At 35.6% G+C, this 27,788-nt stretch overlaps 6 protein-coding genes across 6 annotated transcripts; 3 read left to right on the top strand and 3 right to left on the bottom strand.

Moving 5' to 3' along the window:
* Positions 1-148: 148 nt before the first annotated feature.
* On the top strand, positions 149-2,325 carry LOC148193068 (tryptophan synthase beta chain 1-like). Its single transcript, XM_088098127.1, has 5 exons — positions 149-546; positions 654-1,013; positions 1,096-1,529; positions 1,612-1,706; positions 1,793-2,325. Exons 1-5 carry the CDS (start codon positions 217-219, stop codon positions 1,978-1,980), a joined length of 1,407 nt encoding a protein of 468 aa, XP_087954253.1. The 5' UTR covers positions 149-216; the 3' UTR covers positions 1,981-2,325.
* Positions 2,326-3,158: 833 nt separating this feature from the next.
* Positions 3,159-5,337, bottom strand: LOC148193067 (uncharacterized). The gene is made up of 4 exons (XM_088099094.1): positions 5,134-5,337; positions 4,873-5,064; positions 4,709-4,774; positions 3,159-3,776 (listed from the first exon to the last, which is right to left on the bottom strand). The coding sequence occupies exons 1-4, from the start codon at positions 5,284-5,286 to the stop codon at positions 3,621-3,623; spliced, it is 567 nt and encodes a 188-aa protein (XP_087955220.1). The 5' UTR covers positions 5,287-5,337; the 3' UTR covers positions 3,159-3,620.
* A 151-nt stretch (positions 5,338-5,488) lies between these two features.
* LOC148193066 (putative zinc metallopeptidase EGY3, chloroplastic) lies at positions 5,489-9,204 on the bottom strand. Its single transcript, XM_088098255.1, has 6 exons — positions 8,607-9,204; positions 8,270-8,467; positions 7,614-7,838; positions 6,925-7,163; positions 6,359-6,513; positions 5,489-6,021 (listed from the first exon to the last, which is right to left on the bottom strand). Exons 1-6 carry the CDS (start codon positions 9,150-9,152, stop codon positions 5,666-5,668), a joined length of 1,719 nt encoding a protein of 572 aa, XP_087954381.1. The 5' UTR covers positions 9,153-9,204; the 3' UTR covers positions 5,489-5,665.
* A 606-nt stretch (positions 9,205-9,810) lies between these two features.
* Positions 9,811-14,095, bottom strand: LOC124820060 (uncharacterized). The gene is made up of 3 exons (XM_047291693.2): positions 10,709-14,095; positions 10,509-10,605; positions 9,811-10,409 (listed from the first exon to the last, which is right to left on the bottom strand). Exons 1-3 carry the CDS (start codon positions 11,189-11,191, stop codon positions 9,913-9,915), a joined length of 1,077 nt encoding a protein of 358 aa, XP_047147649.2. The 5' UTR covers positions 11,192-14,095; the 3' UTR covers positions 9,811-9,912.
* A 3,731-nt stretch (positions 14,096-17,826) lies between these two features.
* On the top strand, positions 17,827-22,394 carry LOC124820234 (immune-associated nucleotide-binding protein 9-like). Its single transcript, XM_047291895.2, has 6 exons — positions 17,827-17,916; positions 18,047-18,286; positions 19,593-19,870; positions 20,895-21,059; positions 21,139-21,276; positions 22,007-22,394. Exons 2-6 carry the CDS (start codon positions 18,052-18,054, stop codon positions 22,205-22,207), a joined length of 1,017 nt encoding a protein of 338 aa, XP_047147851.1. The 5' UTR covers positions 17,827-17,916; positions 18,047-18,051; the 3' UTR covers positions 22,208-22,394.
* Positions 22,049-23,586, top strand: LOC124820247 (uncharacterized). Its single transcript, XM_047291914.2, has 2 exons — positions 22,049-22,187; positions 23,006-23,586. Exon 2 carries the CDS (start codon positions 23,055-23,057, stop codon positions 23,505-23,507), a length of 453 nt encoding a protein of 150 aa, XP_047147870.1. The 5' UTR covers positions 22,049-22,187; positions 23,006-23,054; the 3' UTR covers positions 23,508-23,586.
* The last annotated feature ends 4,202 nt before the right edge of the window (positions 23,587-27,788 follow it).

The following is a 27,788-nucleotide window of genomic DNA, read 5'->3' as shown; positions in this document are numbered from 1 at the left end:
AGTTATTGTCTCCAAACACGTTTAAAATATTTATGTGTCGAAACGTTTTGTTTTCAAGGACAACAGTGAGTCCACGTTCAATATTTAACTCCGTGTTGAAACAATGACGTTAAACCATGCACACTATAAAGATAGCCTCTTAGCAGACATTCTTGCAACCAAACACAACTCTCTCTCTCTCATTCCTCACTCAAACAGAAAGAACATAATATTGTTATGGCCTGCAAACTGCAAGGGACACTCATCAGCTGCCATTCCAGAACTACCAAGTTCGTAGATCAGAAAGACCGCGCTGCCTCTGTGGTGCCTCAAGCTCTGCTCACTCACCAAACTAAGCTCCCTCACTTCAACATTACCTACGTCCCCTCTCCAACACCCTCCATGAACAAAATTCCTTTCCAAACTTCCCAGACCAAGGAACTTCCCATCTCTACCTCGGGAAAGTTCGGTAGGTTTGGAGGCAAATTTGTTCCCGAAACAATTGTAGCCTCTTTGACCAACCTCGAAGCTGAGTTCAAAAAATCCATGGCCGACGATGCCTTTCAGGTTAATTAATCACCCAAGTTCATCGAATTAACTGTTAATGATTGCTTGATGTTAATACAGAACAATTGAAAGCCATTTATTAAAACCTTAAATGGTTATTCCCACAGGCAGAGCTAGCGGAGGCGTTAAGAGACTATGCTGGGAGAGAAACACCTCTGTATCACGCGAAGCGATTGTCTGAGTATTATAAGAGCACGAACAACGGGAAAGGACCTGATATATACTTAAAGAGAGAAGATCTCAACCACGGTGGCTCTCACAAGATGAACAACGCTCTTGCTCAAGCCATGATTGCTAAACGGATGGGTTGCAAAAGCGTCGTCACCGCCACTGGCTCTGGACAACACGGCCTTGCAACGGCTGCAGCATGCGCAAAACTCGCTTTGGAGTGCACGGTTTTCATGGCCGCCAAAGACATCGAAAGACAGTATTCGAACGTGCGGTTGATGAAGCTGCTGGGAGCTCAGGTATAAACCGTATTCTATTTTTTTAAGAAACACGTGCGGGTGAAAAGAAGCGATTACTGATGGATGGTTTGTGGATGCGTAGGTGGAAGCAGTGGATGGAGGGTTCAGAGATGCAGCATCGGATGCGTTTCGGTGTTGGGTGGGGGATTTGGAGAATAAATACCACCTGTCGGGTTCGGCGGTGGGACCACACCCATGCCCGAGCATGGTTCGGGAGTTTCAGTCGGTGATAGGGAAAGAAACGAGGATGCAAGCGTTGGAAAAGTGGGGAGGGAAGCCAGATGTTCTGGTGGCTTGCGTGGGAACAGGATCAAACGCTTTGGGTCTGTTTCACGAGTTTGTAGGAGATGAAGATGTAAGGTTGATTGGAGTCGAAGGTGGAGGTTTGGGACTCGACAGTGGCAAACATTCTTCGACGTTGACCAAAGGAGAAGTTGGCGTCTACCATGGAGCCATCAGCTATTTACTACAGGACGAACACGGCCAGATTATCCATCCACATTCCATTGCTGCTGGGTCAGTATAATTAATTATTTAATATTTGATATCTTTCCCTGGTCAGAAACACTGAGCTTAAATATTTGATATGAAATTGCAGTATGGAATATCCAGGAGTTGGTCCAGAGTTAAGCTTTTTGAAAGAAAGTGGGAGAGCTGAATTCTTTGCTGCAACCGACGAAGAAGCTCTTGACGGTACTAGTTTCGCTTCTTACTATTTGAGTTGTGAAAAACATAATACGAGGGTTATTGATTAACTGATTAACTGATATAACGTGCAGCTTACGAAAATTTATGCAAATTAGAGGGAATATTTCCATCCCTGGAGGCGGCACATGCATTGGGTATCTTAGATAAATTGGCTCCCACACTCTGCGATGGTACTAAAGTGGTTGTGAACTGTAGTGGTCGTGGTGATAAAGATGCTGCTATAGTCTTCAATCGCCGACTCTTGGACAAACAATCATAGAATCAGTAGCAGTCACCTCAGTTACCAAACTATTGTTTCTACTTAAGCTCAATACCACCTTAACTAAGGCTATACCAAAAATATACATATGCGCATACATTGGTATAGCCTAGGAAATGGTCGTAAATAATTATTTTCAGACCATTCATATCATCATATGTTTATTTATTATAGTAAAAGGGTCTAAACGAAAAAGAGATCAGATCTTTGCTAAGATTTCTTGTAAATCAATTCAGAAAGTCGTAAATCCATTTCTTCCTTAGAAAATGAATAATGGCAATAATTGTATTCTAGGACCCGACATGATTCTAGATTTGTTAAATAAATTAATAGAATTTGGTTGTATATTGTTGTCTTCTTCTCGTTTCTCTCTCTCTCTCTAATATACAATGAAAAGGAGATCTTATCTTTGTAAAGAAATGATAATACATCATTACTGTTCAAGGACCAGACGTACCACTAAATTTGTTAAATAAGTATTGTTCATTCTATCAGTATGACCCTGAAAAGTCTCCTCAAAATGTACGATACCATGGTCGTCCTCAAGTAATGCTGGTATACTTGAAGTACCAGTGGTCTCTTATGTTCTCGTGTCTGATTCTTTAGTATAACTTTCAGCATTGCTTTCTTGACTTAGCTGTAATATCTGTTCTTAAAATTCACTTATTGCCCATAAAATTGTGAAGACCTTGAGTGCAAGCAGTTGATGCTTAAAATCTGACAGTTTGCCAAGGCTCATACGAATGACTGATTGTGACCTGACTTCCAAGTGAAGAAAGTTTGTCTGGCACTATCAGTATGCCTTAAGCATCACATTTCTTTGGATTCTAACATGTTTCACATATAACATTCCAAAGTATGCTTAAGCTGCATGATAGAATTTTTTGTGCCTGTGACTTTACCATCTATTTTTTCAAGGTAGACAAAATATTTATCATCTGTGACTTTGGATTTAATAAAGAGGATGTTTTTTCATAGTGATGCGATTGTTCTTACATTTATATTTCATATTTGGAAGGGATGACATTCTGGCATTTTAAGCTGATTTAATCAAGAGATTAGACGTGTTTGGAACATCCTTAGGTGCAGCATCAAGAGTTCCACATGGATGCAAACGTAGTGATTCTATGAATACCAACTCAGAGAATTACAGAAATATAGGAAATTTAGCCAAGAAAAATCACGAACTAAATGAGATCAATTATTAAAAAGATGTTCACAACGGTAACAATTATCTTACTACATAACAGCTAATTAATCTGAAAAACTAACTCCTTCCAGGTGCCTATTACACCATTTAACCACTAACAAGTTCATAACATGCATCAAATAGTGATATGGTTTACATAGAGTTAAAACTGTAAGTCAATATCAGATATAATATGAAAACAGTGAATATATGAATCATGAATGGGCTCATAAAGTTAGCTAGGACAAGTATTTCAAAGGAATCTTGCGCAGCAGCTTCCTGTGTTCTTTATTCTTTGTCAAATAAGAATTGCAGTAACGTAAGCTTCCAGTAGCAGTGTAATGTTTTCTCCAGTATTATTTCCATAGTTCGACTTCCCGTCTTGATAAGGAGTAGCAAAAAGTCTTATTTGTGACTTGTTTGTGCATGTCAAAATGAGTAGATGAACTGTTCAAGTCACGGGCTGTGCACCATTATTCCAAGCATTGCGCATATGTAGTTGATCCATTTTTTGGAGTCGGTTTTCTTGCAAAAAGCTAACACCAGACCATATCCCACGGATTAATAAGATGCTTACAAACACTACACTTCCAAGCGTGCATAACACCTGCGTTGAATTATACATCAGTACCTAAATATTTAAGTATACTGCAAAGCCAAAAGCTTAAGAGTTCACAACAAGAAATGCATCTATTTTTCACTCCTTGGTCCATGCCGAATATCAACTGGAAAAATCATCACCCTAAGATTATAACAAAGTTTAATTACTTAAACACCAGACCTTGTACTTAAACATTTTTTATGCTTTAATCTATACACTTAGAAATTACTCGCTTTACTACTTATCCATACACTTCTTTTAGCTCGTTTTAGTCTTTGCACAGTCGAAAACAGTTTAAAAACATGTGTATGAATTAAAACTAGCAGTTTTTAGATGTTGAAATTCAAACAAAGATTATGCAAGTAGTAATTAAACCTTTTAATCAAATACTGCTGCATAACCTACTGCTACATTTTAGACATCAATTTTGAAGATATATCTGAAACATAGGCGTCCCACCTACGCGCCCAGTCATTTTTCCTAGAAAGAAAACTGTTCCAAAACAGGACACGGTTCATTTAACTCGAGTCATTTGCATCCCTTGTTACTTTAAGACCATGTCATTGATTTTAATCACAGAAACACCCTTTCCACAGGGGCACAAGGCTGCACAAGACCCTGCCTAGACGAACCCCGTGAACTAGGACAACCCCTCTGTACCTGGATCCCATCGTTACTGAGTCTCATGTTCTATGCAGCTTTGGACAGCAGTAGCCTAAAAATTATGTAGAACCATTTTCTACTCAGTAACAAAAAGCTTAGCTAAACAGATTGAACTAAGTATAGAATGTCAAAATCCATTTCTAAAAGAATGCAGTCCTCCACAATCAATCATCGTTAAATACCCAAAAAGTTAGAAGACAACAAAATTCTAGAAATGGCATTCAGTAATGATTTTAACAATGTTAATGCCCATCATAAATAAATGAAAACGGTACCTGAAGAAACGCCTTCAAAATCCACAGGAAGGTCAGCAACAGCGTCCCATTCACAGAAAACCCGACCTGTATTAAAAGAGATGTTAAATTTCATCCCCCCAAAAAAAATCCAGACTTGCAGAATCGCGATATAATTGGCAGAAGAAGAGATTAAGTAGCCCAACCAAATGGGTGGAGATGGGGAAAGGGAGAACGGATCGAACTGCTTTCCTTGTTCTCTTTGACACCTTCTTGAAGACATTCTGAACGAACCTCACCAGTAGATCCAGACTCCGATCCTCATCGTTTTCGTCGTCCTCGTCGTCGCTCCTTGGATGCATCCACTTGCGAGGATCATGGACCAAAGTCCTGCGACTCTGAAACAAATTGGACTATTATCACAAAGAACAGAACGGAGAGGAAAATGGAATCGATGAAAAACGAACCTTAAATAGAGAGAAGTTGGAGACGCGTTGACTAGGAAATGAAGCGTGGTGAGTGCAGAGGATGATCGGGTATGCAGGAAGGTCAGAATTAAGGGTAAGAGAACCAAATAATGGGACACCACCAGATTTAACCGTCACTGCAGAGAATGACATAATTAACTTCACCCCTATACTCTAACAATAACAACGACAACACTGTCGTGATTGTCCTTCTATTTATATATATACTTGAGTGAGTATGTTTGAAGTAAAGCATTTCTTGTACAAAACTTTCTCCTTGTACCATACTTTATTATTATTCAAACAAAATTTAATCTTTCATCAATGTAATAAGAAGAATTAGGAGTAGAAGTGATTTTTGGGAGCTCGTGATTTGCAATTCAACGTTTAAATGGCAGCTATAATTACAATTAGCCATCTTGAATTCTTGATTATGATTACACGACAAAGAAACACAGTTCTATATTCTGGAGAATATGTTGAACGAAGATCACACTACATAATTTCGTATACCTACATAAAATTATTACATTTACATGTCACCCCTGAAAAATGGACCACTGAGGAATGATGAGGAGAATGTGCCGCCGCCATTGGGGAAAAGTGTGAGGAAACAGATGAGGCCAAGGATGACGCCCCAAGCGTATCTGCTTTCTCCTAGAGGGGTGATTTCGTCTTTTGCGGGTATTTCCTCTCCACCCCGAAAGAAGGTTGCAAACAATCCCCATGCCAGGCACAGAACACTGCCACTGAGGCCACCAATACCGAGTAACAATGAAGTGGCAAAAGATAAGAGAGTAGCAGTGTTTCTTCCAAACATGGCTTGAGCAATGCGTCCTCCTTCTAGCCTCCCACATGGCAACAAGTTCAAAGAAGTCACCACCATCCCTGCATAACCATCAAATTCAAATTGTCTAGCCATTGATTCAACTGTAACTTCGAGCCAACACAAGGGCTCAAATTTGTCACGGCAAAACTTGTAAAAAAGACAATGGTGGTCATCTAATGCAGATATATAGTAAGATTACAAATAATTGCTATTTTCCCAAGAAAAAGAAATTCATTAACCATCCAATGTACCATATTCATGACCTTAAGTAATTTTAACAAATGCCATTTAGCCTGGACATTATATAAATTTTAGATCTTAGGTTGTAAAGAATGTAGAGTTGCACTGTTTATTGTCAAAACGGAGGTATAATGATAGAAATCTCAACAAACCCACCTAAAAGCCCAGCAAATGCAAGCGGATCAACAGGAACTCCAACACCTTCCACGGCATAAGGTAGTACATTTCCAAGATCGTCTGTGTAAGGTCCAATAACGTATTGGATGAAAGAAAGCAAAGGGTTGTTATAGAAAAATTGAGGCCGTATGTACCTGAAATAAACAGTAAGCTATAATCATAAGTAATGTTCGCCAAGCATGTTAGCAGCTTACATGGCCAATATCAGACAACGATTTCTGTTGTTCTTGCTTTATTGTTGTACATTTTAATGTATAAAACTTCTATGGCCAATTCTACAACCCCGATATATCTTTGTAAAGGCTTATTAAATTTTTTTGGCGATGACTAATACCATTTTCAACTTATATACTCTAATTCATTTTTCAAAACATGTATTTCTTGTCCATGCATGATAGGCCTATTGCGTAGATCATAAGTTTATGGTTCTGACAAATTATGTTCACTTAAATTTATGTTTCCTTTCCTTTTCTTGACCAAAGAAAAAGAATTAATAGGAAAGAGATAGCTGCGCTTCTAGAGAAGATAACATATGCAGCACTCACAATGCATTATCACCCCCATTAAAGCTTCCATCAGCCACAAACGCAGCAATAGCAAGCAGTAATGAAGTTAAATATGCACTAGCAGTACGGGCTACAGGAATGTCAAAAAGGGCTTTCTTGTTTGGGAGTAGAGATTCATAATTGTTTATCACTCCCAAGCAGCCAGTCCAATTTGATGGCACCAGGAAGGAAGGGCTAAGCTTAACACCATAACGGGCTGCTGTTACCCTGGTAGTTATCTGCATAATGAAGAAAAATACAATCAGTCAGCCAGGAAACAAATTGAATGTCAAAGATGGCTATCGTGCATGCAATACAGTTGAAAAAAAAGTGGCCAGGTAAAATCTCCAACATAATATAATATACATGAATAAACCAATGTATCAATCTGGTGTTGGAGATTGTCTGTTTAACCACTGAAATCATCAAAAAGAGGAAACTGACGAGCTACTGTCACAACGTCCCTTGCAGATAATACTGTCTATCCAGTAAACAACAACGCCATGTGGCAATAAAACTATTTCAAATTTTCTTTAGGCTTTATGTGTGAGTTTCTTGCTTGTAAGAAGATAAACAAGCTACTTATCAATTAGAGGATTATCAGTAAGGGAATAGTAAGTCGTAATCAGAACATGATGAAATGTGGAATAAACAACCACGTTTAGTGGAAATTCTGAAATATAACATACCTCTGAAACTCCCAGAATAAATAAGAAGCCACCAAATAGAGGCACAACATTAGCCACATAGTCATCGACTGTAGCATCAGGTTTAAGGAAGAAGCCACTCATCAGAGCAACTGTTCCAAAGGTAGTAACAGCTAATAAAATTGCACTAAAATAGCCCAAAGGAGTACTCAGCTTAGTTGACTCAAATTGGAGATCCATTTCTGCTTTGGGTTGTACCACACAAGCCTGAAACAATACCATGACTTTTATCAATTGGCCCTCTAGCAAAGCATCTTTGCAGCATTTTCTTTATCATCCGAGCAAGTGAAAAAAAAAAACAACATACAAAGCCAGAACGATGATGATAGTAAAGGAGCATAGATTGTCACATTAATGCATGGAATGAATCGATTGTTAGTGACATGAGCGGGTGATGTGCGCAATTAACTGAAAAGAAGTGTCAAATTAATGATTCAGAGCACTGTGAGGTCTAAGTATTTTCCTCAGAAGTTTCCTTCATTCCTTAATTTACAGGATTGAAGTGATCCATCGAGTACTTTAGCAATTAAAGCATGTCTAACACCACGTAACAGTGTCGGTCCACGCTCTAGATTGCAAAACTCGCGAAGAAACCAAGAATTTAAAAATATTTAAACAAACGATGGGATAGTACTTACCTGTTTGGTAATGTCATTTGCTTTTTCTTCCATGAACCAGACGACGACATCTCGTCCTGCTGCATCGGAGAGCTTTTTCTCTAACTTGGGAATGACCTCATCGATGGGTTTCCTTAAATTGCCAATGAAAATGCCTCCATCTCCAAATCTTCGAACATCGGTTGCAAAGAAGGTGTCAAACCCAAAGCAACTCTTTAACTGCATAAAGCCAAAGTAAACTAAATATAACGAGTAGGTACTCATCATTCATGTGCAGGTAGTAGCATAACATAGTACTATCGATTCGTTTTAAAAAAAACAAATGAAATGAATACGAATTAGCGAATGATAAGGTGACCTGGTTAAGATCAAGAGCCTTGAAAGTCTCCTCAGCCTTTTGCAGCATCTCCTTTTCCCTGAGCAGGTTGTCACGAACTAAGGTGTTGAAAAGGCCCAAAAGGGGGTTAGAGTCGGTGGTTTCCCTGTCAAGTTGCTTGAGCTTTCTATCAGCTCTCTTCTTCTCAAGCTTTATGGCGGCCTCGATGGAAGGGTTGCCCATGAACTTCTTAAACTCCTCGTCGGTCTTCCAGTCCATTTCCTGTTGGGTGTCAGAATCGGCATCCGAATCAGACAGAGAACCAGAATCATGGTCCACGTCGTTTTCAGGAGCAACGGAAACCGTGGCAGTAGAGGAGGAGTCAGTTTGTTGGTCGTCTTTGACGGAGGAGCCGGCGCTGGTGAGGGAAGTGCGTTTGGAGCAGAAAGAAAAAGAGAGACGGGTGTGGGTGTTGGAATGTAGTGGGAAAGTGCAGATGGTCCTGCTGCTGGTGTTTATGCTTGTGTTGGCGTTGTTGAGAAGAGCAGTGGAGGAAAGAGCAGAAAGAGTTGCCATTGGCACTGCCATTGGAATGGAAGAGACGAAGATGCTCTGTGTTTCTGTTTCTGTGTTTCTGTGAGTAGACATCTGTGAGTTGTTGTGATTTTGAGCGATGCCGAAGTTCATTCCAGAAGCCTGGAGAAGTTGAGTGACTACTTGAAAGCGAAAGACTAGGCGACCCCACACTTTCACTTCCAGCATGCTCTGTTCTCTTCTTTGGATTTTGTGGGACACGACATCACACGCTGTCCTCGTATTATTTATTTATTTATGGGATACGGATAACATCCTCTTTCTTATGCTGCCACCTGGTGCCTCCTTTTGTCATTTTCCCCTTCAACCTTACAAATGTACCGTTCAGGTTTTCGATTACGACAGTGAATCACAGTTCAACCTTTATCCAATTAATCACATGCTATTTTTAGGAGTTTTAATCAATGGTAAGGCATCAGTCCAATCTCTGCTTTAGGAAAAAAATAAATGATTTTCTAATCTTCTCGAAAATAAGAGTTAACAAGAACAATCTATTTATGCTTATTTGTCTTTTAATGTTGAGTGTCAGTTTCTTATTCCACTCACGTCTTATTAGTGCTTTTATTCTATTAGTGATGTGTTTCCTTCTATTTTAGTGTTGACCCATCAAATATATCGTAATTTGAACTACATTCTGCAACGTGAATTTCCAGCAACAGGGCAATCCTTAATATCTCAATGTTTATACATTCAACAGTGATGCTAAAACTAAACCAAGCAAAGTACAGTTCCAGTGAACATGGGCATGGCGTTGTTAAAAGAAATCAATTATTTCGCTTACAATGTCATCCGTGATTGAATCTCCTATCTCCATGCTTATCTCCAAATTTAAGATTTGGAAGCTTTTCCACTCTTCTGATATCACACAGGACTCTGCATGCAGCAGGTGCCTGATCCTTTTAGCTTCTCTGTATTGTTTCTCCAACACGTTAAAATGCTCGTGCATGATACTCTGAAACCCCTCAGCTTCTGCAACTGCTTTGCTTGACACACTTTTACCTTCATTTTCATGAAACCCTTTGTCTTTTTCTACACGGTCAAACCGTAGCTGCTCCCTCTTTGCCAGGCTCCTTCTGTTTCTTCCGCACAAAGAAGCCGTCTCAACCATCTCCTGTAGTTTGTCTTTTTTTGCACGTCTCAATTTCAAAATATTTGAGCTCGCCGCTAGCTTTCTTACATAGTCTCTAACAAGTTTCTGGGACAAAGTTGGAACAGCTGTTACCTGCTCATCTGAACTTTTTAAGTGGCACACTGTTCCATCACAACCCAAATAATGCAAGTTAAAAATTAAAATCAATGCATACGTGCTAATACTGTTCTCCCCTTCTGGTTTTAGTGAAAGTGTCCAACCTGCATTTGGTAATGATGCTTTCCATTTTGGTCCTCTGCTACACTGCTGGCTATTCTCCTTTGACCTTATCCAATATGGTTTGGTTCCTGCGTCAACCTGTTGGCTTAATGAGCGAGTTTGCTTAAAGACGGTAATGGAATTGTGCTTGCATGTATATAATATATAAAACGCGATCGAGTAAAAAGAATCGATTGCTTACCTCTGATCTTTTTAATTTGGGGAGTGTGAATGTCTGAAACATATTCGCCGGCAAAACCTTGCGGTGAGGAGCATCATTTTTAGTAAAATGATGAGACACAGCCAATGTTTTCAGTGAACTTGTTTGTTGAGTTGGCTGAGTGTGTGCTGTTAAATATTCATGCACATAATACAGATCATTGTTGTCCTCTTCTACCCAGTTTGAGAACTGGCTGTCTTCTGTGGGAATGAACTTGTATAGTAGTGATCTCAGTATCCCTGTAGCATGTAATAGCCGTTTCCTTATCTTGTGTAAATCATACTTGATGGAGGATTTCAGATTCTTGGCTGAATAAAGGTGGTGAATGTTGGTACTCTCATAGCTGAGGTTGTTGTTGAACATGTAACTTCTTTCGATGAGGTAACTCTGCAACGAAAAAGGCTCTTGGTGATGTTGGAGGTGTTCTTTTAGCTGTTTTGTAGATTGTTGGCCAGAAGTGTCCATTGAAAGGAGTACTGAGTAGGACCTCGTGAATATGAATGATAGTTTTTTGGTAGCAGGAATGGAAGCTAATAGAAGGTGGTTGTATATGACAATGGAGGGAGGAGCGTTAGTGGGAGAGTAAAGCAAGAGGTTGGTGGAGTGGGGAAGAGGAATTTAAGCAAAGGAAATAGTTTATTTGACCGGGGAACCAGAAAGCTAAAGCTTGGTAACATAGCAATCAATTGGTGGTGCCAACATGTTTAGTGTATGCGATCTCTTGATTGCTTTGCTTTGTTGAAGCTTATGCGTTGCACATATACTATAGGACATTCTGATTCCAATGGCTTTCTTTCCCTTTTTCTGTACAGGATGTTATGGTTTCGTATATGAGGAAGGCTCTATCATTCTGTCATGTCCTTGTCTATTTCCTTTTATGAATCAGAATATTTTTGGACTATTATATAAAATTGAGCATGTGGGTGGGTCTTGCAATTGGTAATAGCCGTATTACTTTATTCCTTTGGCCAAAGCAAAGCAGAACTAATCAGGAATACATTGTTTTCTGACTTGTTAAAGGAGAATTTAGCCTTCAAAGGAGGGCAAAGTTGGTCTGTCCATTGTACAATAAGCAAGCTCACGTCCTTTTAAAATATAAAATTATGTAAACAAACATGATTTGAATCATATACTCAGAGGTTAACTAAATCCATTTTTGTGTGTAAGAAAGTTAAAGTGAGAGGTGAGATTGAGTGCACTAATCGTTGATGCTTCAGCTAAGGGCGTCTTAATAGTGAGTGAATCATGGTAGTGGCGCCTCTTGTAAACGTTGAACTATAAGTTGGGTTCTTGCACGCGTTTCTTCTCGAATCTCCATTATCTAATTGCTTGGTTCAATTAATTAGTCTGCTTTTTGTCCAAACCTGATTCTTTACAGCAATGAATGTGTCTGAAATCCAGATTCATAATCATAAAGAACTGCCTGCACTCACAGGAATTGGAAAATGTGATTACCAGATCGTAAAAACTATATAAATTAAGAAAATAAATCTAATTAATGGAATAAAGTTTACCCTTGATTTTCCAATATAATGAAAATATCGATACTGTTAAAATAGGTCATTTTGCTTAATCAGGTTGGTCACTTGACTAATTATAAAAAAAAATTTAGGTTTAATGTCTCGGTAGGTCCCTATTTTTGGCGTGAATCTCAAATAGGTCCCTTTTCTTTTCGGCGTATCAATTGGGTCCCCATTTTTGTAAAATTGTAACAATTAAAGACCTACCGTCAAATTGGACAAACGGCCGTTTAATTGTTTATTACGTGGCATGGGCAGTGTTTTCACTAATCACAGCTGGCATTAAAAAAGAGTTTCAATTAAAAAGTATGAGGTTAAATCAGCTTTAGTGAGAGGACATAGTAGGAAAATTGATTATGATTCACATCTCACAGTCACTTTCTATCAAACACCTTCTCTTCAACCTCGCCATGTTTATCATCCCAAACCCCACATAACAAATCTCACCCCTTTCTATTTTTCAGCACAGATGTATCCACCCCTCGTCACACAAACCTCGTCTTCTCTCTTCATTCTTTCCACTCTACACAATCTCAATTTTCCAAAACCATGGCACTTTCTTCTGCAACTGCTTCCTCCAGATTCATACTTTCCCCACCTGCATCATCTACAGTTTCTTCCATTCCCTCACCCAGTTCAATGCTGGACTGAGAAATAAAATTACCACTACTTTCTTCAGCCATCATTAACAAAATCGAGCCCAAGCCAAATCAGGATTTCGAACCTCTAAAGGAGTCACGCGTCAGTGACGGTGGTTGGGAACTGAAGCTGCACCGGCGCGAGCGGAATTGAACCACGGAGGCACTAGAGGCGGCCCGATTTGAAGCAGCGGCGGCGTGGCGACTGGATCCGAAGCAGCGCTGGTGGCGGTTGCTGGCGTTGGTCGCGTGTAGCACTGGCAAATCTGAGCCACGTGCGGAGAAAGAAGAAGCGTCGCGACCGTCTTGATCCTGGTGACGAGCGGCGGCATGGGCAACGTCCTGGGTGGTCGGCGTCAGCCTCGCGCTCGAAGAATAGAAGACAGCGGCGCCGCGGTCGGTCGTGGTTCCGATGGCGCCTGAGGTCACCATCGACGCCGAGACCGGTAGAGGTCGTCCCCTTTTTGCGGTGGCTGTGTGGGCAGAGGTAAGTGTCTCTGGATTTCTCTCGTTCAGAAGAGAAGATGGAGTCTTCTGCAGATACATCTGTGCCTTTAATTTTTTTCAAATTTCCTAAGTGGCTTAGCGATCTCGCATGACATCGAATCGCGAATCTGCACCGCGATCTCGCACGAGGAAGCAGAAGCACTTGGACGATCTGGTTACCTAAATGGCTCAGCTGAGAAAGGAGAATCAACAGATACTGAAGCTGAGAAAGGAGAATCGCGAATCTCGCGAATCTGCACCGTCTAACATAATCAATTTTCCCACTATGCCCTCTCATTAAAGCTAATTTAACCTCATACTTTTTAATTGAAACTCTTTTTTAATGCCAGCTGTGATTACTGAAAACACTGCCCATGCCACGTAATAAACAATTAAACGGTTGTTTGTCCAATTTGACGGTAGGCCTTTAATTGTTACAATTTTACAAAAATGGAGACCCAATTGAGACGCCGAAAAGAAAAGGGACCTATTTGAAATTCACGCCAAAAATAGGGACCTACCGAGACATTAAACCAAAAATTTAATCCGCCCACGGGTTAAATCATGACTCATTTAATAAGTCTTCTTTAATAAAAGAATTTCAATTTATTTTAGAATTCAAATCTAAATAAATAAATAAAAATAACATTCAAATATAATCTAAAATCAAATTCAAAAAATAAATAAATAAATTTATAATATTAATTATTTTTATATTATTTATCTATTTTTATATCTGAATGAATTAAGTACCAGGAGTCATATCATATTTCACCTGATTTTTATTTGGTTATTTTATACTCTCACTCGTTTTATTGATTGTTTTTAGGTGTAAACTCTCGATTGATCTTCAATTTTGTATGATAATCTCAATTGGGTCTCCACTTTTGCAAGTATCTCAATTGTGTCATATTTTAGCTGATGTGTTTATGCTGATGTGGATTGTTTAATTAGATGGAATTTTTATTTAAATTAAAAAATTATGACATGGCAAAATTTGTGGTTTATGTTAAAATACTATGTTAGGGATTGAAAAGGGTCAGAAAATGAAAGAGTGAATTGAAAAGGGAATTAGGGATCTGGACATTAACCACCGAACGTTCATCATCAAGTCAGACCATGGGCCTCCCTGCCGGCCGCCAGTCACGGTCGGAGCTTCGCCAGCGACAATCTTTCTCTGCCTCTCTGTCTCTCCCTTTCTCTCTCCGAAGTACAGATTTTCTATTATCAACAACACAAAAATGCTAAAAAACATGTAACTCAACAATATCAATCTCAATATTGAGTTTCTTAGAAAATTATCACAAACATAAAACACTTCATCCTTTTTAATTGTCTACCGCCAGACCATCAATAATAAGAACAATATTTACTCCCAAAAGCTCCGAAGATGAGCCACGCAGAATCAGGATGACAGAGCCACCGCGCCAACCGCGTGTCCCATGTAACATTCCACGATGCCTCTCCCTTCAGGTAGTGGTTAGTCCGAATTGAAATCGCAATCACCTGCGAAACACCACAAAACCCAGTTTTCATCAGCGCCTTCATCAACCATCTCCTTCAACATCATCGCGCCTCATCCCAAATTAGAAACAGAAAGCCCCAAATCTGAGTTTGAATCAGACCATCGCGAAGACCAATCACCTTCATTGTTGGTGACGTTGCGCGGTGACCGGCGGCGAGCTTGGCGGCGACCGATGGCGCTGGTGGCACCCTGGCTCACGCCTCGCGACGACCGAGCTCGCACAAGAGGCAATTGACGGAGGAACGAGAGAGCTTCTCTCTCACGCGCGAAGAGAAGAAGGAGAAGGGAGGACTTGACGCCATGGTCTGCGATGCCTCCGATGGTGAACAACGGTACTAGTGACGCCTTGGACCACGACTCGTGACGCCCGATTGGGTGGAGGCTGAGGCGGACGCGCATGAGCGGAGGAGATGAGCGCTTCTGGATTCCTCTGGTTCCCTTTTGGTTTCAAGTGGAGGATGCAGATTCCAATTGGTCTGGTAGAAGAGGCGAAAAACCCTAATGGGTTTCGGACTAGTAGAATGCAGTTAATTGTCTTCGTCTTCTCTAGGATTCCAATTCCTCTTCTCTCACTGACCAAATCCTTAATTCTCTTTCTCTAATCTTATTTTAGTAAAAATGTTTTAATCTGAAGAATTTTACTCTCGGTTGGAGAGTGAGGGTTTGAGGGTGGAAGTTGGAAGAAAGCAGTTTGGGCGGAGAGCTGAAGAGGTGAAAGGTGATCAGTGGTTGGAGGGAAGAAGAAGCACCATCGCCACGCGGATTTGATGATTATAAAACACATCACCCACTCAATTTAATGTACAATGCCATGCCATCAAAACATAAAATACAACTCAGCTAAATTTAATGCCGTCTGAAAGCACCTAACACGGTTAGGGTAAAATTTGTTCATTTTTACAAAAAAATATTACCCAATTGAGACAGTTACAAAAATGAGGACCCAACTGAAATTATCATATAAAATTGAGGACCAAGGTTTAAATTTTTTTTTAACAAACTTAAGGTTCAATTTTTCTACAAACTTTAAACCATTATTATATGGACATGCTATAGTAGATTAAAACAGGTCAATATGAAATGTGTCATGCTTTGATCAATGGGGGTTTATACTATCTGCATTCCTTTTGCTTACTGCTATCCGCGCCCCGTCTTTCTTTAATGATGAATTTGCCCTTTTTATTTCATAACTATAGTAGTAACCAAGAAATCTTGAAGGTAATTTAACTTTAATTATTTTTCAAAACGCAGGAGTGTCTAATATGATAATAAAAAAATAAAAATTATTTATTACTATTGTTAAAATAAAAAACATTATTACATTTATAAAGAAAAAGTCCTATTTATGTAATTTAATTATAAAATAGTTTGTTTTACAATTTTAGTATAAATTATTTATTTATAAGAGATAATTAGTTTAATTAAAAAATATATTATAAAACATAAAAAATATAGCAATAAAATTATTTATATTAATAAAAGTAAAACTTAATATATATTATAATGTGTATGATTGAATATTTTTCAACCATTTCAGCGTCATAACTATTAAGTCCATATATACTCGATTTATCTTTACCTTACAAGTCACTTAATCACAATAATTCTTATAATTTAGAAACTAATTGGTATTTTCATCATTAAACTAAGATCCAAATAAAAGTTCATAGACAATCATATAAATAACGATATATTAATTATATTTATTATTTACTTAATAACCTCAATCAATCTATTCTTATATAATTTAAGTGAGATGATATAAATATAATTTCAGTCTCTTTGTTTATGCATGTCCCATCAACTTTGATATGAGTATGAATATACAAATTATATCTCTTCAGTGATTGGCCAATTTCTTTGATCTATGGATAACAATTATATATCCAATTGTTAAACATACACAAGTAACAATTATATACAATAAAATAAGAAACTCTGTAATTATGGACCAATAAATTGTAAAATAATCAACAAAAATTATTCCAGTTTGAATGTGTCCACGTGGACAATTGGTTTAGATATATAAGGATCACTATCATAAAATAAAATAGGTTAGAAATTTTAACGTTTTAAAACTGAATTTGAAATAAGAAGAGAATAAAAATAATTGAAATCATCTTTAAATATATTATTATCTTAACCATGTTGAAATATATGATCTTATGTAGTGGTGTTTTCATTATGTATACTTTAATTTTGAAATATATTATATTAACAATGAATGTAATGGTATTTTCATTATTTATACTTTGAGGCAGACAAGCCTTTCTTCTCCTCTTTCAGTACCCATAGAATATTAAGTTTGTTTTAGTTTACCTCATTTGTTTTTATGGTTTAAATATAGATTTTATGTTTGAAAAGGTTATATATTTTGATTAAACTTTTATTTTTATTCACTTTTATGTTTTCTAAATTATTTTATTTTAAAAAATAATAATTTTATGGGTGGTTACAATTGTCACGAAATATATATATTTTTTAAATTATTTCAGCGCTAAAACTGATTTTAATATTTTTTAAAATTTATGATATTATTAACTGTTACAACTACCAATAAATATTAAATATTATTTTGAAAATTAAGTTAGATAAGTTAAAACAGATTTTTTTAGTAGTTATTATTTCAACATTTTAAAACTTGATTTTTATTTAAATACACAATTTTATATTTATTTAAACTTATCTAATATCTTATACATAGAATAAAATCAAAATAATATATATTTTTGGTATACATTACACTTTAAGTTTCACATAATATTTGATAAAATTATAAAAAAAATATTTTGTAAATTTTTATTATATAAATAATTATTAAAAAATATTTTTTCTTATAAGTAATAATTGAAATTTAAAAAGATAGTTACTAAATAATAAAATTGAAAAAAAAACTTCAAAAAGATAAATCTATAAGTATACCTGTTAAAATTCTGCTGGTGTTGGTGGCAGCTTTGTATTATACCTACTAGAGGTTGCGTTGTTTGGAAGAAAACCTCTCTAAGAGGTTAGAAAGTGCAGGTAACATCCTGTCACGGCGATTACTGTATTTATTTATCTAGCATGATTCTATAGTTCAATTGTTTTAAGTTTTTAAATTGGTTATCTCCCCTCGCTCGTTTTCATTAAGTTTTTTTAATTTCTATTTTAGTGACTATGGGTGGAAGTTCTATTGATGATGATTGGGAGCTCACTTCTTCCTCATCTAATGAGGTTCGGACAGTAGTCTTAGTTGGGCGAACTGGTGATGGCAAGAGTGCGACGGGTAATACAATTCTCGGAAGGAAGGTCTTCAATTCAAGGGCAAGCTCTTCTGGTGTATCCACCACATGTGAATTGGGGACAGCAGAACTAGATGACGGACAGCGTGTTAATGTTATTGACACTCCAGGTAAAGGCATAATAACATATTAATGTTATCATTTGTGTTTTCTTTGGGAGATTTGGGTGAATTGGCATAGGTTGGGACCAACCACACCAAAGATTTCTGACTAATATTGTGTCCATGAGATTGGGTCAATTGGCACCGGTTTAGTCGAAGGGTTCCAGTCACGAAAGATTTGTGACTAATAGCTAGAAGGGCTGAGTGATAATCCTATGGGTTGGGTTGCAAAGATATAGACTAAGTACCCTATTAGACTTGCAATGATAGTTGACAAGTTTGTGTGGAAGGAATGATATGTGGCACCCAAGTTATTCTTTGTTAGGATATTTATCCTATTTTATCATCATTATACTGTGTCACATATGGCCAGCAACTAGAAAAATAAACGCAATAGCCAAATGATGGTGTGCAATATCAGTCAACCATAAACTTTGAGTTTGTGGATGAAATCCCCCGAGAAGTGTTAGAATAGCAGTTCCTGCTCCTTGAGGGGTACCAAATATATGATTATTGGAATCTGGGTTTTGAGCATAAAGATTCCACTGACCTGTAAAAAATGGACCTAATCCCTCGGGGTGCGGCAATATACTTAATAAATTATTCCATCGAACGTATTCCCCCCTGGACCCCGGAATAGCGACATGAACTAAATGCCCTGTCCAAGCCAAGGAACTTACTCCGAATAGTCCTGACAAATGATGATTGAGGCTGTGTCAAGGTTGTTCTATTTATCATGATTATATTGTGTCAAAAGTTACCTTATTATCATGATTATAAAGGGTTACCCTATTATCATGATTATATTGTGTACCTGAAGTCTTCTAAATTTGTATAGTTTAATTCTCAATATTCTAATGGTTGAAGAGCAATACATGAGTTTTTCAAGTCTGGCTTAAGGAAAAACATGTTTGGTGGTCTTACGCCGTGCAAAACCAGCATAGATTAATATTCATGGCACTTTTGATTGAGCAAAAGTTTGCTTATGCATTTTGAATGCTAGAGCATAGGTTGAAATTAAGTCTACTTTACCCGAACTAAATATTGAATCTCTAATAGCCATGGAGGGGAATCCCTTGTGATTCCTTATTTGAAAGGGGAAACATGCATCCATTCCCTGTTCTACATATCTCAGCTCAAGTGTTCCAACAAATGACTTCATTAGCGTCCAACAAATGACTTCATTATAACTGTTTGTTTTTTTTTGTTCTATTAATTATTCAATATTAAGTAGAAATCCTATTAGAGAGTTTATCTATGTCCTTTGTTTCTTGGAAGCTTTTGTTACATTCATCTGACCTAAAAAGTTTCACAGGATTATTTGATTTGTCTTCTGGATCTAAGTTTGTTCGAGAGGAAATTGTCAAATGCATTGATTTGGCTAAAGATGGGATCCATGCGGTTATTGTGGTGTTCTCAGTTAGAACACGCTTTACTGAGGAACAAGAAACTGCTCTAAGGACCTTGCAGTCATTATTTGGAAGCAAAATTGTGGATTACATGATTGTTCTCTTCACTGGAGGAGATGATTTGGAAGAAAACGAAGAGAGCATGGAGGATTATTTAGGTCGCGAGTGTCCAAAGGCTTTAAAGGTTTTTCTTTGAGCATTGCAATCGTCTAGTTTTTTTTCTTATATTCATTGGATTTTTAACCTGTTGTATCAATTACTGTGGTCTAGTTTTCTGTTTAAATTGAACAACGGGCTTAACAATCTTTGAACGTATTATACGTCAAAACTTTGATAAAATACATTTGGTCTTTGCCGGAATTTTAAATATATACGGTCAATTTTGCAAATGTGTACATAATTTTTTTTGGCTGGTACATCCAATTTGTTCATGCCCCTCAGTAAGTTATTACCTAAACCTTTAGAATGTATTTTTTAACTCATTTTCCTGGTGCACATATCTTTATGCGTGTTTGGATATGCTTTAAAAAGCACACATTTATTCCATACCCTTTTTTGAGTTTTCCCTTCTAGAAGCTGCTTTCTTAACTTATTAGAAAAGTAATAAAACTGGCTTTATTTTAAGATTTTAATTTTTCATCTACTAAAACTTATCTAATAATGAGTAAATTAAAACACTTTTTTCTTATGAAATTCATAAATAAACAGGTCTAAACACCCATCTGATGCCATTTGGAGATTAAAACTTGTACATGCAGAAAGATTGGTGCAATGGCTTGTTTTTCTCATCTGCTCTTGTATCATGTTTGGCAAATATCTTATATAGAATTGATTGTATATGTTCTGAACTTTCTTATTGGTATATCTTGTAAGAAAAGATATAAATAACCGAGTAGCAGAATTCTTAAAAGTGCTTCACTTGCCTGGTTTTCATGTTGGATTAACTCTTGTAAGAAATGTGAGCAAGACTTTGGTGGTTTTATTTCTTATTTATTGTCTTGATTGATGTGAAACTCATCAAAATTTGTAATTGTCAACAAATTCCGGCTAATAAAGGGTTATTTTCTACTTCTTTTAGTGGCATGATACTCTTTTTTCCTGGCTGAATATATCTTGGATTATAGGAAAGTCCATCTGCCGAATCTCAAATGGGAAATTCTTAGTTTTGTTGATCTTCAACTGAAATATTGAATTTAACTGCACTGTAGGAAATTCTTGGTCTGTGTGAGAATCGTGTTGTACTTTTTGATAACAAGACTAAGGATGAAGGGAAACGTTCTGGACAAGTTCAAAAACTTCTCTATTTTGTAAACATTGTTCTGTCAAGAAATGGTGGACGGCCTTATACAGATGAGTTGTTTAGAGAACTGAAGGTGAAGCTTTTGTGAACATCAAATCTTGGAAAGCATACATGATATCAGTTAATTCATCATTTCATTCATTTGATTGCAGATTCGAGCAATGGAGATGCATAAGCAACAAAGAAAGTTTGATTCTTTAAAAGAAGAATATTCTAAAGATGCACTATTGGAGTTTGAAAAGCAAATGCAGCAAACATATGATGATCAATTAAAGCGAATTACTGAGATGGTACTCTTTACGTCCATGTCTTTTTATATTAACCATTTTGATTAACTTGATGTCATTTAATCTTTTTTTTTAAGTTAAATAATGTGACTCTTTTATTTTAATGATTTTTTTATAGCAGCTTTGCATATGTATTGCAGTGTAGTGCTTAATAAGCAACTTGGTTGAATAAAATCAGCATTTACTCGGTATTTAAACTCATTGAATAGTTGCACTCATTCGGATAAAATATTATTGGTGTTTTGGCATAGGATCTAATATTGGTTAAATCTTGTTTAATTTCATAAATTAAGTAATATGGGATAATCTTATCTTTCTGTGTGTATCATATACATGTATAGTAATTATTAACGAGCCTTATGAAATTGATAAGTGAGTCTTAATAAGTAGTTTAGTGGGTACATTCCAGAAGGAATAGATACTCCATACTGACTCAACTGTAAGCAAAAAAAGTGTTATGTTGAGTGAACTTTTTTTAAATCATTTTAATTTCTACACTTTAATTCCTAAAGATACCACCATAAGCTATTTTATATCCATGATCAGAGTATGATGCTTATGCTCCATCCATATTGCATTTGATCCATCCTATTTCATGGACTAATAAATAGAATAATTCTAAACATAATATAATGATGATAAATAGATTAAATATTCTAACAACAATATTAACATAATAAGTGGAGTGTTACCTTTAATATTTTTGTTTTGGATTAATTATATGAATTTTCAGGTTGAATCAAAATTGAATGAGACAACTATGAAGCTTAAGCAACAGTTAGATGAGGAGCAAGCTGCAAGACTTAAGGCTGAGGAGAAGGCAATGTTAGCTCAAAGGAGATCAGATGAAGAAATACGTAAACTGAGAGAAAATCTTGAGAAGGCCCACGAAGAACTTCGCAAGCAAGCTGAAGGTCGTTGTGCCATTCTTTGATATTTTTCTCTAGGATGGTGACATCAAATAGCTTTCTCTTTCGCGGAGTTAATACATTTTACAAGTACCATTGCAATTATGCAATTACTTTTATTTCATGTTTGACAATCATGGATTATGGGATTGATGTTTTCTAATCTGGTTTTCATACTTTAATTTCAATGCAAATTCAGTGTTTTCTGTCAAATTATAAGTGGAAGTACTTCTACTGTTTGTTTAAATCTACCGTATTTGTTTTATGTTTTGATTGATTAATTTCTTAATTAATATAAACTAGGAAACTTATTATGATTGCTAGTTGGTGCTTCTTTTAGTGAGATTTCGGTTATAGTCTTACTATTACTAGCCCATGTTAAGAGTCAAGAGAATTTACTCAGTTGGGATCAATTGTAGGAAACAGGCAGTATAGTATCTCTCATCTTGTTCCTTTCTGCTATTATGGTTTTGTTCCTATCAATTGTAGGATGAGAAAATAATTCATTTATTTATCATTCATTTAGTTCTAAGAAATATTTATCGAATCCATCCAACAAAAATATAGAAAAATGAACATCTCTTTAATTCTAAGAAATGTTAATGAATAATCCGTTAGTAAGAATATTGTGGAAAGTAAATTATTAAGATTCTACGAAACTTAATATTGAGAGTGTTTTAATAAAACATTATTAGTAAATTATTGGTTTGGCATCCTACTATACACATATATGCCTCCATGGAAAAGTATATTTAATATTAAATTAATTTTATTTTCGGTGTTATCTTGGATGAATAATTTAAAATTATTTATTTTGAAAGTAGGGTTATATAGGCGGGAGGAGATTTGGGGGGAAAAGGTGAGAAGAGAGAGATGGGAAAGAGAGAGAAAGAGGTGGAGAAAGAGAAAGAGAAGAAGCAGAGGTATCTTTTGAAAACGGAACCGTCGGAGTGGTCGTGGGAGGACCAGGCGGCGAACGGAGGCATAAGCAATTGGGATGGGGTAAAGAACAAGCAGGCCCAGAAATACCTCAAGTCCATGTCCCTCGGCGACCTCTGCTTCTTCTACCACTCTGGTTCCAAGGCCCGCCGAATCGTTGGCGTTGTCTCCGTGGTCCGCGAGTGGGACGGTGATGCAGTGGACGTGAAGGCCGTGGGAGAGATGAGGAGGCCCGTGGACTTGAAGGAGATGAAGCATTTCAAGGATTTTGCTCTCCTCAGGCAACCCAGGCTCTCCGTTGTCCCTGTTCCAGACCTCATTTGGGACCAAATCTGTCTTTTGGGAGGCGGCTACCACGGCGACACCCACGGTGACTCTTCTCCCTGATTTCACAACTCTCACATTGTATGTAATCTAACTCCCTGTTTGCTTCTGCTTTCCGTTAAGTAACTACTTTTCTTTACCATTCTCCTTTTCCCTGCTAGTTTCTTCTTACCACCATCATTTAACAAGATTACGTAATTGCAACCTAACCCTAACCTTCACCGCCACCGTCGTAACCGTCGTCACCGTCACTGGTAAAGTGTCTTTTCGGCTCCTCAACTCAGAAATGATACGTGTGGGCTTCTGCCTACTCATGTTGGGCCTCTATTGTCCTTCAATAAACGACCGTCCTTTTTCTTTTTTTCGAATTAATTTATTGAGCTATCATATACTAACATAATTTAAATAATAGTTTTAATATATTCTTCTTAATTAGCACAGAAATTAATCATTTTTAATATTGGAGTTCAAATTATAGATTTTATAAAGCGAGGGGGTCATCATACTATTGTATTTTTTTAGCATTTAATTGTTTAGAAATCTTGAAAACGTAGCATTAATAATAATAATAATAATAAATGTGTGACGTTATACTATTTAATATTTTTTTAATGGTAATAGTCACTCCATCTGTCCCTTTTTAAATGTTGAATTTATGATAAAATTTCGTTTTTATTTATTCATCTTCAACGAAATTCAACATCACACACAACCTAAATTATTTTCCATATTTTTAATATAATGAATGATAAATAATTGAAATCTTCAAAGATTACCGGAGTTGTGTAATTGACGAAAAGTTATTGGCTGAGCTTTTGGTTTACTTTTGAAATCACTTGAAATCGAAAGTTTGGAGGTAAAAAATCTTATTGTAAAAGGTTGTAGAGAAAATTAATTTTGTAAAATCAAAGTGCCAACCGAATAATAGAAAAAAAAAATTTTCCAACAAATAACAAAAGCGTTATAGAAAAATTAATTTCATGGTCAACCGATGGGTAAACATATAAAGAGTTTCACACGTAGTTGTGAAAAAGGAGAAAGAGGCTACAACTTAGGAAGGTATTATTTCAAGTAACCTTGTGATATGTTTGACATTTATTTACGTAATTTATCTCAAATTATAGTGGAATTAAAAATCATGTAATGTTTTGTTTTTTCTTAATTTTATTTAAACTTGACCGAATTTAACTTTCTAAGTATTACCTTCGAAACTCAGTCGACTCTTAAAAAAGAAAATAAGTATATGCTATTTTTTGTGATGCCCATAAGGTATGTTATTTTTTTGTATATATGTATATATATACATTTGGTTTATCTAAATAGATTGATACATTTTATTCTTGTTCATGGCATTTTAAGCTGCACAAATCGATGCTTCATTAATATTATAGCATTTTTTACATTCATTCATTTCAAACTTATTACGGTGTGTTCAGATTTGAGTAGGATGATAACAAAAAATCAGTTTTTGTTTTCAACATTTTTGACCTGTTTCTTAGTTTTAGATAAATAAAATCCACCTTAAATTAAAATTAATTCCAAAATTATAAATAGTTTTTAAACTTGTGTTGAATTTAATATAACTTAACTGAATCCGAATACACATTTATCGTTGAAAAATAACAATTTAAAAGTTTGAGTGAAACGTCTATTTGTTGTGATCACATACTCATACTTATGTGACTATTTGGCAAATTTTTTTACACAAACTAAGAACAATGTTAAATGCATCATCCTTGAAATAATTTTATTAAATGGCTTTTTTTCTTGTAAGTATATTATTTTAACGGTTAAAATTTTTTTTGTTTCTTAATTTCAAGAGGAAATTAAAATTAGTCTTTTTTAAAAAAAAAACTCTGGTCCACATTAATTTTAAATGTATAAATCAATTTTCCTTAAACACTATGTGCATTGAAGTTTTAAAACATTAAAAATTATGTTGAAGCATTGTTTGTACAGTTGAACAAATGATTAATATCAATAAAAGTGGAAAATTTAAGGACTAAATTAAAGTTTTAAAGAAAAATTAATTTTAATTTTTTTTTAAATTAAAAGGTTAAAAACATATTTAATTTTTATTCTAATTAAATAAAAATTGATTTATTAAGAATCATTAAAAGATATAACTAGTATTTCATAAAAAAATAATATAGTTTTCTTTAAATGCGAGGAAGTAAAACAGACAAAGAGGTCGTTGGGACAGACATGAAGGAGGGAGCGAGGCGTTGATCATTTATTTGGAAATAATGTACGCTGAAAAGTGTGCCACATAATGCATGTGTTTAAGTTTAAGTGCGACACTAACACGTGCACCCCCTCCCACGCGCCGGTCCATTTCTTCCTGATTTAAACCTCAATTCTCTCTTCTGTGCCTCAGGACGATTTTCATTGAAATTGAAATAATTGCGGTCAATATCGAGAGCGTTTTAATAAAATATTATTAGTAGTTCTGACTTTTACAATACAGTATTATGTGGCAGAGGATGAAAGAGTGTGTGTATATATATATATAGGATTGGTTGTGTGTGGGAGAAAGTGTGGAATTGTGAAAGAGAGAAGATAGAGAGAGAGAGGGATGAAGAATGAGCTGGGAAATCTGGTGGAGTCGATAAAGTCGAAGGTGTGCGAGTGTCAAAGTTGAGATTCGCAGCAGAAAAGCTCGTAAGCTTATAGAGAAGACCTTGAAGGCTGCTGACACTCATCCTCGTTAATCCTTTCTTCCTTTTTCAATTTTCCATTCCTTCCATTGTAACAGATAATACTTTAGGTTACAGATTCTTCTTTCTTTCTTTCTCTCCATGGTTGGTCCAAACACCACCAACCACCCGACTCTTTTATTTTTTTTTTTAAGTAATACTTTTCATGATTCCTGCAAATAAATAATTTTATAGTTTGTAGTCTATATTGATGGCTCTGTAGACTTTGAAGAATCCTCATTCACATCTTTTTTCTTCTTTCTCTCTCTCGGGAGACTTTCGGTTTCAGTTTGCGAAACGTAATATCGTTCTGATTTGCACGTTACCTGTTGTTCTATTTCATCCACTCATTAAATGTCATGCTTGAAAATAATCTATACGCTTCAAATTGTTATTATTTTCTAATTTGATATATTTCTAATTTTCGGAGGGAAAAATCAATTTGAATCATGATGAAAACTATTTCTAACTCAACATATTATAAATATGAAACTGACAGAAAAATTCATGATTGATATGATTGAGAACAAGTTCTGTGATGGATTTAGTTTGTAAAGCAGACTTCGTGCATGTATGGAGGTCCTGCCCAGGCTACAGCTTCTCCTTTTGAGACTAAATTTATAATCAAGAGTCAGAATGTGTTGTGACAAAATCCAAAACACATTTCTCATAGTCAAAATACAAAATTTATAATCAAGAGTTCAATTTTGTTTTTCAAGCAATACCACTTATATAAGATAAATGTTTTTAGTTTTTTTATATAATATAGTTTACAATTTTATATGTATATACTTCATCAAATGTGATATGAAACATGGTTCAACGAAGATCCATTATTAAATTTTGGTAGCTTTATTATAATTTTAATAATGTTTTTTAATATTATATATTTAACAATTGAAAATTAATTATTTAAATCACATAAATACATGCAGTCTAGAGACCTTATAAATAAATATAATATTTTATTAAAGAAGACATTATAAAAACCCGTGCTCACTATTCTATACATGAAATATTCAAACTAAATTGTCTTATACTGGGATTCTTCAATCCATTCATATATTGTCATGGTAGAAAAATGCACGCTCCAAATTCCCATAACAACAATATATAATATAAATAATATGAAATAATGTATTATTGTTTGATATATGTTTTATGGACAACATCGAATATGAAATTAAATAAAAATATCAAGACACTATAAATCAAACTTAATATTAATTATAATAAATTTATTATCATATATTAATATGAAATTTAAATTGAATTTAATATTATAAAAGCATTTACTAAGATGAAGTTTGCTCTAATTTTGTATATCATAATATGGTCAGAGGATTTGGAAAACAAACTTGATCTAGGTTACTGTTTTGATTTTGGACCATGCCAATGTAGAATGTAGCTAATTTAAGAATATAAACAAACACATTGCTAGTTTGTATAAATTTTAATTTAATTTAATCAGAGTTTTTTTAAAGTAATCTAAATATGCACTGGAGTTAATAATTTTAATTATCATAAAAAAAAAATAGTGTTTTTATTAACAGATATTGTAAAAGATGTGCAGCAATCTTCTGGTTATTTATAATCGGGCCAGACAGTAAATGAATGATCCGGCCATTTGGTGATGGCATGAAAAACC

The sequence above is a fragment of the Vigna umbellata genome, chromosome 9 (genome assembly GCF_029865625.1).
Source record: "Vigna umbellata cultivar VRB3 chromosome 9, Vumbellata_1.0, whole genome shotgun sequence".
NCBI lineage: Eukaryota > Viridiplantae > Streptophyta > Magnoliopsida > Fabales > Fabaceae > Vigna > Vigna umbellata.
Note: the sequence above shows the minus strand (reverse complement) of the source record. Positions and strands in the feature narration are given on the sequence as shown.

Excerpts from the sequence above, each read along its gene's own strand:
- LOC148193068 (XM_088098127.1), top strand. The coding sequence starts at position 217 with ATGGCCTGCAAACTGCAAGGGACACTCATCAGCTGCCATTCCAGAACT. Across the intron at positions 1,014-1,095 it reads TGAAGCTGCTGGGAGCTCAG|GTGGAAGCAGTGGATGGAGG; the intron begins GTATAAACCGTA and ends GTGGATGCGTAG. Across the intron at positions 1,707-1,792 it reads CGACGAAGAAGCTCTTGACG|CTTACGAAAATTTATGCAAA; the intron begins GTACTAGTTTCG and ends TATAACGTGCAG.
- LOC148193067 (XM_088099094.1), bottom strand. The coding sequence starts at position 5,286 with ATGTCATTCTCTGCAGTGACGGTTAAATCTGGTGGTGTCCCATTATTT. Across the intron at positions 4,775-4,872 it reads TCCCCATCTCCACCCATTTG|GTCGGGTTTTCTGTGAATGG; the intron begins GTTGGGCTACTT and ends CTTTTAATACAG. Across the intron at positions 3,777-4,708 it reads TTTTGAAGGCGTTTCTTCAG|GTGTTATGCACGCTTGGAAG; the intron begins GTACCGTTTTCA and ends AATTCAACGCAG.
- LOC148193066 (XM_088098255.1), bottom strand. The coding sequence starts at position 9,152 with ATGGCAGTGCCAATGGCAACTCTTTCTGCTCTTTCCTCCACTGCTCTT. Across the intron at positions 7,839-8,269 it reads CAAATGACATTACCAAACAG|GCTTGTGTGGTACAACCCAA; the intron begins GTAAGTACTATC and ends GTATTGTTTCAG. Across the intron at positions 7,164-7,613 it reads TTATTCTGGGAGTTTCAGAG|ATAACTACCAGGGTAACAGC; the intron begins GTATGTTATATT and ends TTCATTATGCAG.
- LOC124820060 (XM_047291693.2), bottom strand. The coding sequence starts at position 11,191 with ATGGACACTTCTGGCCAACAATCTACAAAACAGCTAAAAGAACACCTC. Across the intron at positions 10,606-10,708 it reads CCAAATTAAAAAGATCAGAG|GTTGACGCAGGAACCAAACC; the intron begins GTAAGCAATCGA and ends TTAAGCCAACAG. Across the intron at positions 10,410-10,508 it reads AGCATCATTACCAAATGCAG|TGTGCCACTTAAAAAGTTCA; the intron begins GTTGGACACTTT and ends GTGATGGAACAG.
- LOC124820234 (XM_047291895.2), top strand. The coding sequence starts at position 18,052 with ATGGGTGGAAGTTCTATTGATGATGATTGGGAGCTCACTTCTTCCTCA. Across the intron at positions 21,060-21,138 it reads AGTTGTTTAGAGAACTGAAG|ATTCGAGCAATGGAGATGCA; the intron begins GTGAAGCTTTTG and ends ATTTGATTGCAG. Across the intron at positions 21,277-22,006 it reads TAAAGCGAATTACTGAGATG|GTTGAATCAAAATTGAATGA; the intron begins GTACTCTTTACG and ends ATGAATTTTCAG.
- LOC124820247 (XM_047291914.2), top strand. The coding sequence starts at position 23,055 with ATGGGAAAGAGAGAGAAAGAGGTGGAGAAAGAGAAAGAGAAGAAGCAG.